The following is an 18,350-nucleotide window of genomic DNA, read 5'->3' on the forward strand; positions in this document are numbered from 1 at the left end:
CATGACTGTGAGGAAAATGTGGAGCGGAAATAAAGAGGAATGAATCGGTTTTATGTGAAAACAATAAACAAACATGACATCTTTGACGCCTGCGAGGTTCACCTAAGGAAGACATGCTCAGAAACAAAAGCAAAATGTAACATAAGACATGCTCATCAGACTAATGTCAATTTCTTGTGAGAATTTTACCATCTGCAATTTCGGTTTACATGTGAACAAATAGTATTTACCACTTTAGATCATGTGATTTGATCAAACTCTGCAAAACAGTGATGAAATAAACCTCAAGCTCAATGAAGCATAACCTTATAAAATGTAAAATACTTCCTTGCGCAATGCTTTACATAAGTGATTCCCAAACTTAGAAAAATGTCATGAGTTGCAATTTACCTGCATTTTACTGAATCTTTCACTGTCAAAACCCTGTCTCTTAATCTTTGATCTTGTGTCTTTATACTGTTTTTGTCTCATTGTATTTTAATCTTTTATGTGGATTTTTCTTTGCATCTATTCCACCTTTAACATCATGTCCATCTTTTCATTTTTGTCTTTCTATGTTTGTTTCTCCATTTGTCTTTTTGTGTCCTTTACATCATTTTTGTCTTACATCTTCTACAAATGACATGTCTCCTTTACAGTTTACAGTTTCTAACACTTATCATGTTTCTTCATATCAATTATACTGTTGTTATATCATTTTCTTCTGCCAGTTGAAGACCCATTTTTAAAAAAAACCCTATGGAGCATTTTGGGAAACACAGATTTACACCAGTTTCATCTTCATTAAATGTCTGAGTTCATTAAATGACACTGGGGAGGATTTATCCTTTTAGTTCCTCTTCTTTTAACAAGCTAACAGTAAAAGAAGTTAATTTTCCATCACTTCCATTGTTTTTTTTTTGAGCAACAGCATCTGTTTAACCACAAAGAAAGTTAATCAAATGTCAACCAGGTGCAGTAGTTTAAGTCCAAGCATTTATCTGTACATTGTGATCAATTTTACATTAAAAAAATCTATAGAAATATTTACTGGTAGATTTTCATACAGTGCCACAAAACACACTAATAAACTAATGAACAGAAAAGCAGCCAATCAGATTAAAGCAATAAAACCACCTCAGTTATCAGAGATTGGTCCAAGTTGGTGTAAAATCCTCCATAATCTGTTCAAAAGGAAGATATTTGCACCCAATAACCTTGTAAATATCTAATCTTTTTTCATTTTTACAGGCTCAAAATGAGGCTTAAAGCAGCACTATCCCACACACCTTCAAATGGTTCAAGGTTTCGTTTTTTGTTTTTTTACCAACAATAAACTTAAGATGTTCTAACAAATACAATTACCATATTAAAACAGTGTATGAATCTGTTTTATTCATTTAAACGAAACAAGTTCTCCTTTGTACACCAGTCAAGTAAACCTTATATTTGTTAAAGCAAAAAAAAAAACAAAAAAAAAGTACCCCTGCATTGGTGAAATACTGCAGCTGCAGGTACAAACAACAGGAATTCAGTGCTTGTTCAAACGTAGTATTTTCCATGAGGAGCTGGAGGATAAAACCCTGCTCTCAGAAAAAAAATGTTTTTCATTTCTGCACATTTTCTCAACATGTGGATAACAACATGAGTTTGTAGCAGAGACAGAAGAGAAAATACACCAAAACAAAACTGGTCTGTGGCTGGAGATGATGAAAGATTTAAGGACTGTTGAACATGTTGACTGAATAGCTGAAATCCACTGTTCAATCAATCAAATAAAACCTACTGGAAAAGGCTTTTTTGAAGTCAGAACGTCATCTTGTCTGCTGCTGTTGGATTTTCACATTCAACTCTTCACAGTCACTGGAATCAAGTCAAACATACTTCTATTCTGATTAAATGCTTTGAACATGTAAACTAGACATTCATTGATTTTTAACCCTCAAAGACATAACAGCAAAAAGCATGTACTGATCTAAAATGTTTAATAACTTCTGATTCACTAATCATATCAATACATGCAAACAACTGAGGCAAAATCTTTTCACTGCCATCAGATATGACCCATTTGGACGTTCAGAGGCTCTATAGTGAACATGGAAACACCATCATCTTCTACAACATTGATTCACCAGTAAAACCCATGGAGTTTGATCAATGACAGTGATTGTAGATACTTGGTTTTATGTTCAGTTAATGATATTTTGCTGAAAAAGTTACTTTTTCTTCAGTTTCCTCTATTTTGATATAATAATGTGTTTACTCTTAGCTCTTCAGTAAAATTTATATTGGATTTTCACTGAAAAAATGCAAAATTCAGAGGATGTTACTATAATAAATGGTGATAAATTGCTTAGAAAAAGGTTGAACGTAAAGGAAAATTTATTTGTAAATCACTTCAAAATACTTGTGGGTCTTTAACGGTTTTACAAGTCAGGATTAGATTCAAGAAATACTATCCATGTGGCTGTTTTTAAATAAGTAAAAATAGTAAAACCCTGATTGGTGCAGAGAAATGCACCAGGTCTTTTCCTGCTCCAAAACTACTGTTATTATATCTGACTTTAACTCTACCATGAACCAGAGAAATTTAAAGTTATTCTGAGGGAATTGGAGAAAGCATCTCTGGATTGTTCCTGAGTTTGTGTTTTTACAGGAACTTTAATTTATACACTGTATGTCCTGTATTATTATGACTAAATGTTGTTTTATGTCTGCCCATAAACAGGTCTCTCTTGTAAGTAAGACTGTGTGTTTCATTGGGACTACATGTATAAATAAAGGTTGAATTAAATAAATAATATCACCTGAGGCAAGAGGTCAAACATAAGACTACTGTAAAATAACCTGAACACTGGGAAAAGATCTAAAGGAACTGAGTCTAAAACAACCAGAAGAGGAGAACCTCAGCACAAGAAGGAAGTTTTAAGAGTTATTTTATTGGCAGTGTCAATGTGAGAGTAACAGACTGATGATGGAGTCTGTGAGTATTGATTAATCCTCTGTTACAGTCACATTGATTTGTTGTATCATATGATACCTGCGGGTTATTGTTATTAAAACATCCTGGGTTTAAACAGCATTGAAAACCCAACCACATCACAGACGAAAAGAAAAGAGCTGCTGACGGAGAGGTTTCATGAAATCAGGATCAGATCAGCTCTACAGACTCATTGAAAACGCCTGCCTGTTAAAGATGTAACCAACGGCAACAGTGTGTGTTGTTGTCCAAATGGAAAATATCCTGGAAACATGAGTGAAGTCAGGTGGAGAAAGCTGCCAGGTCATTGAGCGCTATGATTTATGTGTCCTGGATTACTGAAAAACCAGTCTGCTACCAGAAAGGTCTGTGCATGTTCAGACACAACACATGTTCAGGAGGAACAGCTGATGTCAGGAAACAACAAACAAGTATTAAATACGTTCCTACAGATTTGTTGTTACTTGACAACAAACTGGGCCCTCAATAGCCTTTACAGTGTCAGTTCACTACATAAGGAATCAATTATATTCCAGAAAATAAGAGCAAAAACAATCATCATCACTACTTTGGCTGGAATTTAGACCTATTTTGTCCAAGAAATTAACTTAAATTCAGCCTTTGCCTTTAACTTAGATTGTCAAAGCATTACAAACGTGCATTTTTCTGATCTCTGAAACTCTGTGTTGAGACTTTGTTACCTCCGTCAAGGAGGTTATGTTTTTGCCGGCGTTGGTTTGTCTGTCTGTGTGCAAGATAACTCAAAAAGTTGTAGACTGATTTGGATGAAAATTTCAGGAAATGTTGATACTGGCACAAGGAACAAATGATTACATTTTGGTGGTGATCGGGGGGGGGCCCACTGATCTGCCTTGGCGGAGGTCTGCGCTCTCCAAGTGCTTCTAGTTTAATTATTTAATAGTTGAAAATTACTTAAATTCTTGTTTTATCTGAGAAATGGCTTTAATATAAAATAAAATAATGTCCTCATGTTTCAGGTTTGTCTGAGAAAATTCCCTAAAATACTCTGTTCTATGTAGAAATGTATCATGAATTGCCTGTTAATCCTCAAACACTTAAAAAGCCAAAAGCATCTACTGGTCTAAAATGTTTAATACCTTTTTGAATAATTAATTACATCAATATATTTTAATAATTCAGGTAAAATGCAGCTTGTCATTTTGTCATGGTCATGACCAATTTGGATGTTCAGAGGCTCCATAGTTACCGTGGAAACACTCATCTTCTACAACACTGATTCACCAGTTAAACCCATGGAGTCTGACAAATGACAGTGGATGTAGATGCCTGTTTTAATGTTCAGTAAATGATATATTTTGCTGAAAAAGTAATGTTTTCCTCAGTTTTGATATAATAACCTTTGAATTTACTCTGATCAGTAAATTAAATACAGGAAAATACCTTATTTTAACTGAAAAACACAAAATAAAGAAGGTAACATTATAATAAATGATGATAAATCACTTAGGAAAGGTTAAATGTAGAGGAAAAAACTCATATGGACGTCGCGAGAAAAATACTTCTACGTCTTATTTAACTTAAGATTCCCAAGTTGACTAATAGAAACACCCTTTATTCTCTGTTTCCCTGTCAAATATAAACCTAAGTCATCTTTTATGATACATTTGACCTACAGACAGTCTAAATTCAATAAAAACTCCATGACTTCAGTCAGTACCAGAGGTCCTGGTTCATGAACACATGCATAAACTGACATGTTCATACACTCTGCCTGTTTTCCTTTGGCTTCATCAACGGGGAAATTCAGGATTATTCTGTGCAGATCTGAGTCGAACAGCATGTCATGAATGATGTGTGAACAGACATAACAAACACTCCGTCACCGGGGATGACGGCGCCCTACAGGTGAACAAACTCGTCGCCTAATGACCCTTCATCCGCTGAGGATTGGACTCACACAGACTTTAATCCAGGACAGTCTAATTATAGCCTCCGTCTATTTTTGCCTCCGTTAGAGTCTGATTTCCTTTGGCAGAAACATTACCTTTGATCTGTTTTCACTTTGTTTTTATATTTATATCCCTCAATTTGCTGCAAAGAAAATGAGAAGAAAGTAGGAGTGAAAATAACCCAAATACCCAACTAATTAATTAAAGCGTTGACAAAAGATTGAACAACAATGGGTTTTCAAAAGGCCTTTAAGTGTAAATGGTGCTGGGAAGGTTAGCCTACATATGAAATGTAATGAGTTACAGATCACTATAGTTACAGCAAAATAACAGCAAATAAGTCCCTGTTTTCATTACTTTTATGTATAACAGTTAAATGTTAATTCTATTAATTATGCCTATAGGGAAATTCAGTCTTTATATTTTACTCTTCCTAATACACAAATAGTTCCTATCATTAGCATTAGCAATTAGCATCTGTGTTAGCATATAGCAAACAAATAAGGAGATTCTTTGTGTGAGGTGGAAGTGCTAACCACTACACCACCATACCGCCCTAAGTAGTAAGGAGTACTTAGTATAGGACAGTTGTTCCCAACCTTTTTTGGCTCATGACCCCTTTTTTTTTTTTTTTTTTTGCTGTAATTTTTTTTTTTTTTTCCCAATCATGTAATAGTTTGCTATACTATGTTGCAAATAAACGTTAATTTTAGACCACATTTAGTCTATATAATGTATATTATTATGGACGGAGGCAGAAAAGCCAGGTGTAGATTACTGCACAAAGTGAGAATTTGATTTTCCTTGGTCAGGATATGTACAGTCAGTCCAGCTTGGATTTACAAGGCTGACAATTAATACTGAACAAACAGGAACTCAAACTATGAATTATGAAAGAGCTGCAGCATCTGAAACTGACCACAATGAACATTTGAAAGATAAACAGTACCACAGTACTTCAGTTTCAGCTTCAGAGTTTGTCATGTTTTTTATGGATTGGGATTGTCTCTGTCAACTCACCATATATTTTTCATTAGAAAATTTTGTTTTTATCAATTACAAGAAATTTCAGGTTGACCCCATTTGAATTCCAGGTCTCAACACCAAGGTTGAAAAACACTGGTATAGTATGAAGTACAAGTTGAAAAATAAGTAATAAGTGTCAATTATCTGATGAGAGTGTTTAGTCTGATGATATAATATGATAATAGAGTAAATATATTAGACCTTATTATATTTCATTACTTTTCCGCCAATTTGCCAATTTCTTAAACTGAGCAATAAACCTGAAAAATCCTGAAAACATTAATGTAAACCACTGTGAGATCACAAGTTTTGTTGAAAATCTGTCAAATGAAGCCATGCCTGCACAAAAAACAGAATTAAAGATTTTAACCGAAGACAGACAGACAGACAGACAGACAGACAGACAGACAGACAGACAGATAGACAGATAGATAGACAGACAGACAGACAGACAGACAGACAGACAGACAGACAGATCTTTATTAATCCCCAAGGGGAAATTCAAAATACAAAAAAAAAAAAAAATACAGCCATGGTTACAATAACAGAATGAAACTCCTCTCTATCACCAACTGCGATTTATTTGCATTTTTTCTCAGTAACATCATTTACTGTGATGTGATGATGTAAATATGAGGAGTTGCATCTTTTCTCAGCTTTGAATTATTTAACATATTTTTGTGTCTATGATGAGGAGTTCACTTCAAGCACTTTTACATCTACTATGTTTAGTCTGGACTTTCTGAAACACTGTCATTCAGTGTGATGGTCTCAGTCTGGAATAACTGAACCAGCCAGAAAACACTTTTTGTATACGCAAGAATACTGCACCCAATTTACACAAGGCTATTGTTGCCAATACAACAGAGGATATTAACCCTTTCATGCATGACATTACTACAGCGAACAGTTGTTCAGTCTTTAATTAAAGCTACATTATTTGCAGTAAGGACTCCAACTCCTAATTGTTGTACCATTGTGTTTTCTAATATATGTTACACTCAATTTACTGTAAATGCTTTTGTGACACTTGAATTTCCCCACTGTGGGATAAATATAAATAATAATATATAAAATAAATCTTATCTTATCCTGATATATTGTTAAATGAATCTAAAACACATGGTTATGAAGAAATTCTCTAATTATCTACAGTGTACTGTTTAATCCATGTTTTTTTTCATTTTATGGACAGTTACATTTTACACTGAAATGGTCGGTTTTCTTAAAGCAGCGATATATTTTATGAATGCGTTTATGCTTAAAGAATTAATATCATTACATGTTGAGCTGCTGATGTGGGGACTCATGAAGACAATGAATAGTGGTGTAATATGCTAAAGAAATAAGATATTTTAAAAATCCAATTGGATATGTTTCACATCAAAAAATAACACTAGATTATTAACAATTCATGCATTAAAAGGTTAAAATGAGCCTGCGATGATAAATATCAAGTAGATGGAAGTTTATCATATAGTGGTTTATTGAGCTCAGTGTGATAAAAATAAAACAAATAAATATCCACACCAAATGTAACTGGAAAATGGGGGAAAAGTCTCATGAACTCTGGTTTAGACCTTGGTTCGAACTGTCAGATGTAAAAACAAAAAAAGGAAAACTAATGAGGTAAATTCTATATCTTCTATAAAAGGGAGACAAACATTATGATGATGAAAGGACATATTAGTCGACCGTGGAAACTCTACTAACTAGGTCTAAATGTACAGAAAGAAACAAAAACTCCAACTTTAAGAGCTATCTTGTAATTTGATGACGGTTTCAAACATTCTGCTTCATCAGCCTGAACCCAGATAATTGTACGAACCTCAAATCATCAAGTCAGAACATAAACTGCAGACATGTGATTAGTAAATTAGTTATTTAATGAGTAAACAGATCAATCAAATCATTAATCCATTAACTGTTGGGTGAACTGAATGGAACTGTTACAGAAAGCGTTTTTTTTTTCATGGTTAAGTTTTTCTGTGTTTCTCATAATTCAATAAATGGTAAATGACAGTATGGTTTGTGCTGTATTTAATATGTCTTTATTCAGACATCAGACTTCAGACACTTTATCATTTATCATTACATTTATTGCACATATCTACTACCTACTGTCTACTTCCTGGCATTAGGCTAATTTCAATTTCAAAGACTCAGAGATGCTTTCCATATTAAGATTTGTTCTATTTACTTCTAGTTTTTACAGTGTCTTTCATCTGCATCTATGTAGGTGTTCAAAGAAAAAAAGAAATAAATGTAGAAACGACATCAGTATGAAGTGAGTCCTTTGTTCTGTTGGAGTTGTGAAGCTACACTGAATAGAGTTTTGGTGATTGCACAAAAAAAAGTCATTTATACAAAACTTTTGGTGGTCATTTTTCATATTTTCTGTGTAATTCACTACTGCCTTATATTATATTCATTCTAAATAGTGTCCAGATCAGGCCTTTTGGTGGTCATTTTTCATATTTTCTGTGTAATTCACTACTGCCACTATATTATATTCATTCTAAATAGTGTCCAGATCAGGCCTGAATCCCAGACCAGCTCCAACCCCAGGTGGTGAACTTAAGGAAGTCCATCCATATTTAATGAGAACAGCCTGTGATTGTGCAGACGACACGACTCCATCTGCTGTTTAGTGGACATCACAGCTCCACCCATGTCCACTGCACCACAATAATAAAAAAAAAAAAGAAAAAAAACTTTCATTCATAATTATTTATAATCCAGACTCTAAATGTGATTATCTTCTGCAGAGAGACAGGGAAACACAGAGGTCTTTTGTAACAGCTGCAGCCTGTAATGTTTAGTTTTTATTAAATTTAGCCTCATTCATTTCCTCTGTTTGGTTTAATAAGCTGATCCAGTTTTCACTCCGAAGCCAGCTAAGAGAAGAAACGCAGACGTAAAACAGCCAAACGCTGACTGGAGTCCGTTTGTTACCTAAACCCTGAGTCAAGACCCCATCCAGCTGGAAAACGTGACTAAGAGCCTCCATGTTTCAGCTTCTACCATCTTATGCTACATATCTATCACGCTCTTCCCTGACATGAATGTGTAAGCCTGCATGACTAAGGTGCTGCATGATAGAAAGCATGTGTAATCCTGGAATTTAGAGAAAACACTTCTGTCTCTGACCCAGTTTTTTTTCCTCACGATTCAAGAATAGGTAGTCAATCCATTTCGGTTTGACTTAATCACTGTTTGGACTACAAAAATCCTCTGATCTCTGAGCCAACTGGCTGCATTTGAGGTAAGAATAAAGTGATTCAAGAGGCACAGACCAAAATTTCATCATCAGGAACTCATATGTAACTTGTTCTAATGCCCTTTGTTCTTTTAGATGATTGAGAAGCAAGATTCAGTTACTTGATGACTACGTAGGGGTGGGCAGCAGCACAATCATGTCCTGTAAATTAGGTTTGTGGTTGTTTCTTCATGGGCGGATACAGATTAAATGATACACTTTCACATTCAGGATTGTTGGTTCAACTACAATTTACATATGTCCAATTTATAATGATGTCACACACAAAATACCACAGATCCTCACATTTTGGAAGCTGGAGCCCAACTTTTGGAGACTTTTTGATTCACCAAATCCGCTTCTTTCAGCACTATCCTGACTGTTAACATCTGGGTTGCTGGAACCTGGAGCAACGCACTCACATTTTTTCATGTCTTCACTTGCGTCTGATTCAGCAAAACAACACAAATACTGCTGCAGAGACCAAGGACCAACCTGAGGGTGCTTCATCCAACACTGGGAAACTGAACCTTCAGATCTGCAGGGCCTTGGTGGAGGTACCACATCTCAGGCTGCATGAGCTGAACCTGTGCATCTAAAATAAAATGAGTTCCTGCACAATGATCGGCTTTAACTTCACTGCCTGCATGAACTCCATGGAGTTTTCTCTAACTGTCTAGTAGAGGTCGACGAACAGAATATATAATAATAATAATAATAATAATAATAATAATAATAATAATAATAATAATAATAGGAAAAGCTGGAGGCCAGTTAATCAGACACTACCATCAAGCCTATAGAAACAAAATATCCACTGTTATAAATGACCAGTTTTTGCCTTGAACATATGTGGATATTAATTTGCCTCATTAATCTGCACCGACTAATGAGTCTCTCTCTGTTGTCTATTATTCAATCTATAGTGAAGTATATTTTTTGCTGTTTTGTAAGTCCAGGAGTCACAAATTACCTCACAACACGATATTATCACATTGCTAGACAATTGTCATGTTACATTTTTACATATGTGTAACTTAAAAATACAATATATGTCTACAAAAGCCAAAAAGCAGGATTTATACATGCATTTACTGCATTGTGGTGACATTTTCACAGTTTCATGACTGAAATGAACCAAAAACAACATGGTTTTCTTTAGATTCACTATGTGTATGGCTTTTTTATGTAGTAGAGATTGACTCATTTCGGATTATATTACAATATACTACTACTACTACTACTACTACTACTACTACAAATAATAATAATAATAATAATAATAATAATAATAATAATAATAACAATAACAATAACAATAACAATAATAATAATAATAATAATAATAATAGTTTCTAACAGAAGACAGCAGCTAGCCAGCATCACACAGCCTGGAGAAAAAAAACTGACCCTGTTATAAACGACCATCAGTCTGAATCATTTTAGCTCTACTTTCTATTGCATAGTGTATATTTATCTGTTTTGTAGGACTAGGAATCACAAATTCACTCACAATACAGTACTATCACATTGCAAGACAATCATATATGTTGCAGTTTTACATCTGTGTAACTTAATATGTTAGAAAAATAACTCTAAAAAAAAAAGTGAAAAGCAGGAACTGTACTTGCATTCACTAGTGTCACAACTGGATGAAGTCTTATTTTGGTGCCTGTTTAACACACAAACTGCACTGACTGCACCTTTGACATCCACATGTGCCATAAATTTCATTAAAAATACTAATATCTGGTGGCTGTCATTGATTGATAACATATCAAAAGAGGATGTAATAAAAGATGTCAAGCTATTGTCCTAAAAAATGAATTTAACTCAAGTCTGTGACAGAAAGAGAAGGTTTGTCTCAGAGTCTGAATGATAACAAGTTGGTGTTCTTGACATGGTTTAGGGCTAAGGAGACGTCAAAACTTGAGGTCCTTTAGTTGTCTGTAAAGAATTATGATGACATGATGAAAAAATGTCCTCTGTCATCCCAACCAGCAGCCACCACCCTGATCCAAACATCCTTCTTTGTTATCTCTAAAGTGAACACAATTGTCAGATACATTTTGGCTCCAGATGTTGGAAATGTCAGGAGCAGAATGGACTCTTTAGAGCACAGGTGTCAAACATGCGGCCCAAGGGCCAAATCCGGCCCGCCAAAGGGTCCAGTCCTGCCCTTGGGATGAATTTGTGAAATGCAAAAATTACACTAAGATATTAACAATCCTTTTAGTTCAGGTTCCACATTCAATCTCAAGTGGGTCAAATTGGTAAAATACTATCATAATAATATATAAATAATGACAACTCCAAACTTTTCTCTTTGTAAATGTAAATATTTTCATGTATTTACACTAAAACAAAGTATAATTTCGCAAAAAAAAAATGTGAATAATCTAAACAAATATGAATAACCTGAAATGTCTTAAGAGAAGTAAGTGTAATTTTAACAATATTCTGTCTGTTATTAAATGTTTTGTGTATTTGTAGATCTACTGTGATCTGCAAGTTCTAATGTACATGTGTAAATGATAAACTGAGGCAGAACATTGTAAAAATTACACTCTTTTTTTCAGTTTTTTCATGTTATTCACATTGTTTGAAAGGATAATTTGTAGACGTAAACCTTTTCATAATGTAAACTTACTTTTTTCGCTCTTAAACATAGAGAAAAGTTTGGCGTTGACATTATTAATATATTATTATGTTATTATTTTACTGGTTCGGCATACTTCAGATCTACTTTAGCAGAATGTGGCCCCTGAACTAAAATGAGTTTGACACCCCTGCTTTAGACAATGAATCTAAACCTCTTCATTTGTACAAAACATACCAGTAGTAAAGTCTGAGATGTTCAGCTTGGCTTAAAACCCACAAAGCTCGTTTCATGTCTTTATCTGCATGATTTGACCCACTTTGACATTTTAACCCAATTATTTCAGTGCAGGATGGAGAGACTGTGGCCTCTTTACTGATCAGCTCTGCCTACACGCATCTTCCCTTCATTACACAGCTGAGGGAGAAACATGGAAGGAAATAGGACCCTCTGTCCCCTCCCTTCCCCTCCCTATTCTCTACTTTCCATTCAAGCACCACTATCCCTGCAATGATTCCAAGGATATAAAACCTCCCTGCAGTGACACTGTTCATGTGGCCTCTAATGCTTCTGTACAACACCTAGAATTAAAAAAAAAAAACACAAACCCACATTTTCCAAAAGGAAAACAGAGCTTGAAATAATAAAACCCCACCAGGGAGCGTCACATGCGGGATGCGGTGGAGCATTTGCCCACCAGTTGGTGTGTGTAGTGAGACCCGGTCTAACAAAGACCACCGGCGTCTGGTCCGGGTGCACATAACACAAACCCTGCACAAGTTCCAACTGCACACAAATTCACATGTTTAATGCGTTTGGTCCAGATATGAGCACTTGTCGCAAAGATGCTATTAAAAAAAAATGGGATTTTCAGCCTGGCCACATTATTGGATTCCATATCGATTGATCGACTCTAATGTGTACTGAACCTTGAATGCATCACAGCAGACCTTCAAACTACAAAGCACCTGCAAAATGCGTTTCGAAAGCAGCCTTCCTGCAGCTTTATCCGGCTCAGATTTACGGAGGAGCGCAGCGGCACCAGGACCGCACCGCGCCGGTCACATCCTGCACCCACACCCGCAGGCCTCCACGGACACACACCGGACCGCGGGCCGAGGTTTAGCCACATGAACACGGCACAACACTCACTGTGATGCGGGGGATGTTCTTCTTGCCCTGGTAGCCAGACATGTTGACCGGTGGGTTCGCGTTGGACGGGGATGGACGTGTAACGGATTAACGGCTGCACTCCGGGTCGAAACGAGGATGAGGAGGATGAAGAACTAGCCGGTTCGGTCTCAGCTCTGGTCCGGTTCCTTTGGGAGGCCACAAATGTGAAGAAAATCAAACTATCTATCAACTCCGGATCGCGTCCTGGCAGCCTCCCGGTCTCCACCGATGCACCAAACCCTTCCTTCCCAGACGGAGTCAGACAAGAGGGAGGGAGGGACCAGGACTAAGCCTCTGCTCCAGAAAAGAACCGCACCGAGCATGCGCAGAGCCTCGCCCTGCTCCATTGACAGGAGAGCCTCACTAATGCCATCAATTGGTCTCCCTGGATTAGTGGAGGCAGAGAAGCTGCAAACAGCCTGCAAACAGCCTGCAAACATCCTGCCACTGGGTAAGAAACAGTCAGCAGCCATCTTAAAGACAGACACTTCATCTGACGAGTTGGAAAAGTGTGGATTTTCACCAGAGCACGAGGCAGGATACTGACATCACAACACACACTGATCTTTATCTGACAAAGTATAGTGGGAGCAGAAGTGTCCCCAGGGCAAGAAGGAAGTGACAAAACAATGGAACTCACACTCAAGATGAAACTTTAGGAAGAGGAAAACTGACTTTTCTTTATGTTTGTAAACGATTTTACAAGTCAGGGTGTGATCATTTCACATGTTTCCAACCCAAAGCAATCTCATTTTTAACTGTGTCAATGAAAAGCTAAGATTCTTTTCAATAAACACAAGAAAGCAATGGGAAAAACAATAAACATCATACCCTATCTCAACCACATGCACTACAGAGCACATACACTACCGGTCAAAAGTTTTAGAACACCCCAATTTTTCCAGTTTTGTATTAAAATCTAAGCAGTTCAAGTCCAATGAACAGCTTGAAATGGTACAAAGGTAAGTGGTGAACTACAAGAGGTAAAAAAAAAAAAAACCAAAAGGTAAGGTTAAACAAAACTGAAAAAAATGTACATTTCAGAATTATACAGAAAGGTGAACAAGAAATGGGTTGACAACTTAAAGCAGTTCTGCAGCAATGGAGGTTGATCAAGCCTCGAAAGTTAGTGCTACCAATTCCTACAGGTGTCCCAACATTTGTGAATTACTTCCAACCCCCTCTGTCTGCATAAAAGTAGTGTTGGAACACACTTTGGTACCATACCGTTATGAGCATTATTTGAACAGTATTGTACTGCAGAAAGTAGTGTGTGACTATAAAAACAGAAAAGAGGAAAAGGCAATTAACTATAGAAGAGAGATAGACCATCATAACACTTAAAAATGTAGGTCTGTCCTACAGAGAAATGTCCAAGAAAGTCCAGGTGTCAGTAAGCCCAATTTCCTTCACCATCCAAAGGCACTCAGAAACTGGGGGAAATGCTGACAGGAAGAGGTCTGGCAGAGCCAAAGACACAACAGAATCAGAAGACAAGTTTATGACAGTCAACAGCTGGAGTGAGAGGAGACTCACAGGACAACAGCTTCAAGCACAGTGAAGTTAGTCGTCATAGTAAGTAAGTCTGAGTTTAACTGTGAAGAGAAGACTTCCAGTTGCAGGTTTGATGGGTCAAGTTGCAGCAAGAAAGCCATTGCTGAGACTTCAGAATAAGAAAAAGAGGCTTGCCTGGGCCATGAAACAGTGCCAGTGGACTACTGAAGACTGGAAGAAGGTGTTATGGACTGATCAAAACTTTTAACCAGTAGTGTATATCAGCCAGTACCACTGAGGTTAATTGTGATTTGTTAACCTTCATCGTAAAAATCGCATTATTTTGTCAGCTCTTTATCTATTCGCAGCCCATTTTGGGTTTCTCACCTGCACATTACCTTTTTAAGAGGCAGTATAATCCATTGATATGTTCAGGATTTGTGTGTTTCTTAAATGTGCAAATGAAATTAAGTTAATAAACACAATCCGATGATGCTCATTTCATACAAGTGACACATTAAAGGGATCACAAACAAATCTTAAACTTGTCAGTTAAATCCACCAAACTACAACAGGCCTCATGTTTGGTCCAACAGCCAATAACTTCAACAAAGAACTCCAAAAATATCTCTAGGAGGGTTTTATTTGTGCTCTGATGTGTAAAACTCACTTTTGTCAGCAATTTGTGAGTGCTGTATTCATTCATGGTGCTTTTCAAGTTTCTAAACCTCACCTGTGCAATAATTTGGTGAAATCCATTTTTGATTCTTTGACTTATTCTGTCTTTGTGTTTTGTTACCTGTGCAAATTAATGAATTAAACTGAAATTAGACACTGCAGATTTAGGCTCTGATGATGCTTCATGTCACATAAGTGTGAGATTAAAAGGATCAGGTACAAATCTTGATGTTAGTCAGAATAAAATTTCAAATTTAAGAAAGTCCACATTTCCAGACATGAACCAAAGTGAAACCGTCTGAATGTGATCAAGTAGATGGATGTTAAGAGCTGTGGTCTTTAAAACTGAAGGTCAACTTGTTTTCTTTGCATAAATCTAAGTCTGAAACACTATATTTTTTTATTAGAATAGAATAGAATACGTTGTATTGTCATTACACCAGTTGTGCAACAAAATTGCAGTTATTTTGACCTGTTGTAATAAAAACTCTAAATTACGATATTCTTATTTGGAATTTGGGTGAAATGTTAAAAAATTGTTGAAACACATACCTATGAATAGTGGTTTCTTAATATTTTCCAGAACTTTTACTGCAAATAACTGCAACAAGATATAAACAAAGTTAAAACTAAATATGTCTTCTATGTTATAAACACTGGGTCATTTAATTTACTCTCTATTATTCATTTTCATTCATACATCAAGTCATTTCTAATACAAAGCCCAATACTAGACTTTAAGTAGAACAACCTAGACATGTAAGACTTACATGACGTAAGAGATCAAAGCGAGTAGGTAAAGAGTGGATAATGTTCCTAATGCTTTCAGTCAATATGTAACAAGAAACCATGGCTCAACACCACCATCCAAGGCTTTTAACAGCATCCTGAGTGCTTACATATTAAGTAAAGAGTCAGTTTCCTGATCCTTGTATTAGCTTTACTACCATATCTCCTGTTCTGGTCTCAGTGGTTTAGAAAAAGGAAAAGTTGGCCCACAGACTGATGACAGATTTTCCTGCAAGTCATGCAAGTCAGAGCAGTCTTGTCTTGTCGATCAGCTCCACACCCTCAGTGAAAGACACTAAATGCACAGGGGACCTTGAATGCAACACTGCTGCATCCATGCATCACACTGTACAGTATGTGCAAGAAAGGCTGGGCTGTTCCCATTCATTTAAGATACAGTTTGTTTTTATTTTTCTTATTCAGACACTGACTATGCAAGTGTTTTTTCTCAAGTAATAAAAGCAGCTCACTTACAAAAGTATAATACTATGATATTTATGAAAAATGTTAGGATATTTAAACATATTGGGATGTATCTTGTCAGTTTATTTGTTTATTGTCCTCTTGCATGTGTGTATTTGTTGTGTGAGTATATACATTTGAAAACATAGGTGGAGAATTGGCATTTACACATAAAAGTGATAATGATGATTGATTAAATGCAACATATGTGAAAAATATTAAGATCTGGGTAAATATGCATTCCATTATATACAGTTGTACATTTTTATATATGTACATGCATGTCTATGTATCTGCAGCAAGTCTATTTATTCCAAGTACATTTCGATATTTGGAAGTTCTGCAATGAAAAATCAAACTGAAAGAGGAGAGAAATCAACGCTGATCTAAGCTCTAAAGAACAGGAGCCACTCCCTCTGACTCTGCATGGTGGACCCTCGTCTACTCGATTACATCACAATGCTTTCTGGGAAATGGAGGCACAGCAAGTTGTCTCACAAACTCAAAAAATGAGTGGCGGAGGGTGGAACTGAAATACTTCAAGATAATAAATACTCTGAGCAAAATAAATGGTTTGTGCTTGTCCAAAATAAAAGCAAAACCAAACAAAGAGAGATAAAGACATATACAATGGACATGTTAAAACATAGGAGGAGTACCCTTTTATCGTCCAGGTTCTGCAGGGCTTCCTTGCCGGTGCTTTCCCTGATTTCCACCTTCCTCGGCTGGGAGATGTCGGTCTGCCGGTCAATGACTCGCCCCTCACTCCTTCCCCTACACGCCGACAGCGCGTCAAAGTCCAGCGTCTTGCTGTCGGAGGATCCTTCCACCGGGCAGAACACGCCACAGAATTTCTGCCTGGGCCTGGCGGGGCTGTCAGAGCCCACGCTGCTGAAGAAGGGTGGCACTTCCCCGGTGGTCGACATGCCTGGCAGGCAGGGAGCAGCTGAGGGGCTTCTGTTGTGATGCTGAGGCTGCACAGATGCTCAGGTTCTCCCTCCGCTTCTTATTGTTTTTTTATGACCAGCCACCGCCTTTGCCGGTTTCCCAATGCAGGTGGTCGCACTGTGACAAAAGCGCAAAAAAAAAAAATGTTAGGCTGATGCTGCGTGGAGACGCTCCTACTCTGCAAAGCGAGAGAAAAACGCAAAATAAACCTAATAAAACAATACAATCCTCCACTGTTTCCTCCTGACTGTGATTCTCCTACACATCAGCAAACACTTTGAACTGCTTACTCATGAATCCAAATTAGCCTCTAGCCTACAGCGAATATTCTTCACGCATTTCAGCAGCCCAATAGGATACAGGAGGAGGATATTACTGATGAGGGATTACCTGTAGCCTGTGTTACCCCGTCCAGAGTCTGGTGAAAGGAGGGGTGCATTCAGATCTGAGCGTCCGGAAATGATCCCCTCAGGTCCAAAGTGAAGACTTGTTCTAGAGATGGTAGTCCATCGGAGACTGAAGGCTTGACTCACGGTACTCACCAGCAAGACCACAATCTGTGTAATCTAATGAGAGGAGCGCGTCATGGAGCTGTATTTACTCCAGTGCAGGGCGTTTCTCAATGTGAGGTCAAGAGGCGATCAGCACCCTGGACAGTTCCCCACAGTCACACCCAGTTATCCGGTGAAGGGAGCTGTCCGTTCAGCACCACCAGGTCCGAGGAGGAGTCTGGACCCTGGACCTGGAGACACCTGATCCTCTAACACCTGGACCCGCAAACACCTGCCTGATCCTCCAGCACCTTACTTTAATCATCTGCACTTTAACACACACTACTATAAACTCACACTCATGTTATCCATAAAGTGAAACTGCAACAACTAGTCTTTTTCTGCAGTCACTTTTACCTCAGTTCTGTATTTAAGGGTAAGCACTTTTACTTTTTAAAAGACCTTTATTTAGTTAAAGAAAAAAACAGTGTACATAGTATATAAATCACATATGTTACGCATGTTAGGCACAGCCTGGGAT

General features: G+C 37.1%; 1 protein-coding gene across 2 annotated transcripts in view; it reads right to left on the reverse strand.

The window, feature by feature from the left end:
- Positions 1-17,828, reverse strand: part of dpysl2b (dihydropyrimidinase like 2b) — a 60,859-nt gene extending 43,031 nt beyond the window's left edge. The window contains exons 1-2 of one of the 2 annotated variants that reach the window (XM_030149662.1): positions 17,709-17,828; positions 17,030-17,435 (exon numbers count right to left, since the gene is read on the reverse strand). In XM_030149662.1, coding sequence (XP_030005522.1) covers positions 17,030-17,296 — 267 coding nt within the window. In that variant the 5' untranslated portion in view covers positions 17,297-17,435; positions 17,709-17,828. Of the gene's footprint in view, positions 1-12,926; positions 13,252-17,029; positions 17,436-17,708 lie in introns of those variants that run through there. The other variant, XM_030149663.1, reaches the window with a different exon arrangement.
- Positions 17,829-18,350: the final 522 nt, after the last annotated feature.

This window comes from Sphaeramia orbicularis, chromosome 12, assembly GCF_902148855.1.
Source record: "Sphaeramia orbicularis chromosome 12, fSphaOr1.1, whole genome shotgun sequence".
Lineage (NCBI taxonomy): Eukaryota > Metazoa > Chordata > Actinopteri > Kurtiformes > Apogonidae > Sphaeramia > Sphaeramia orbicularis.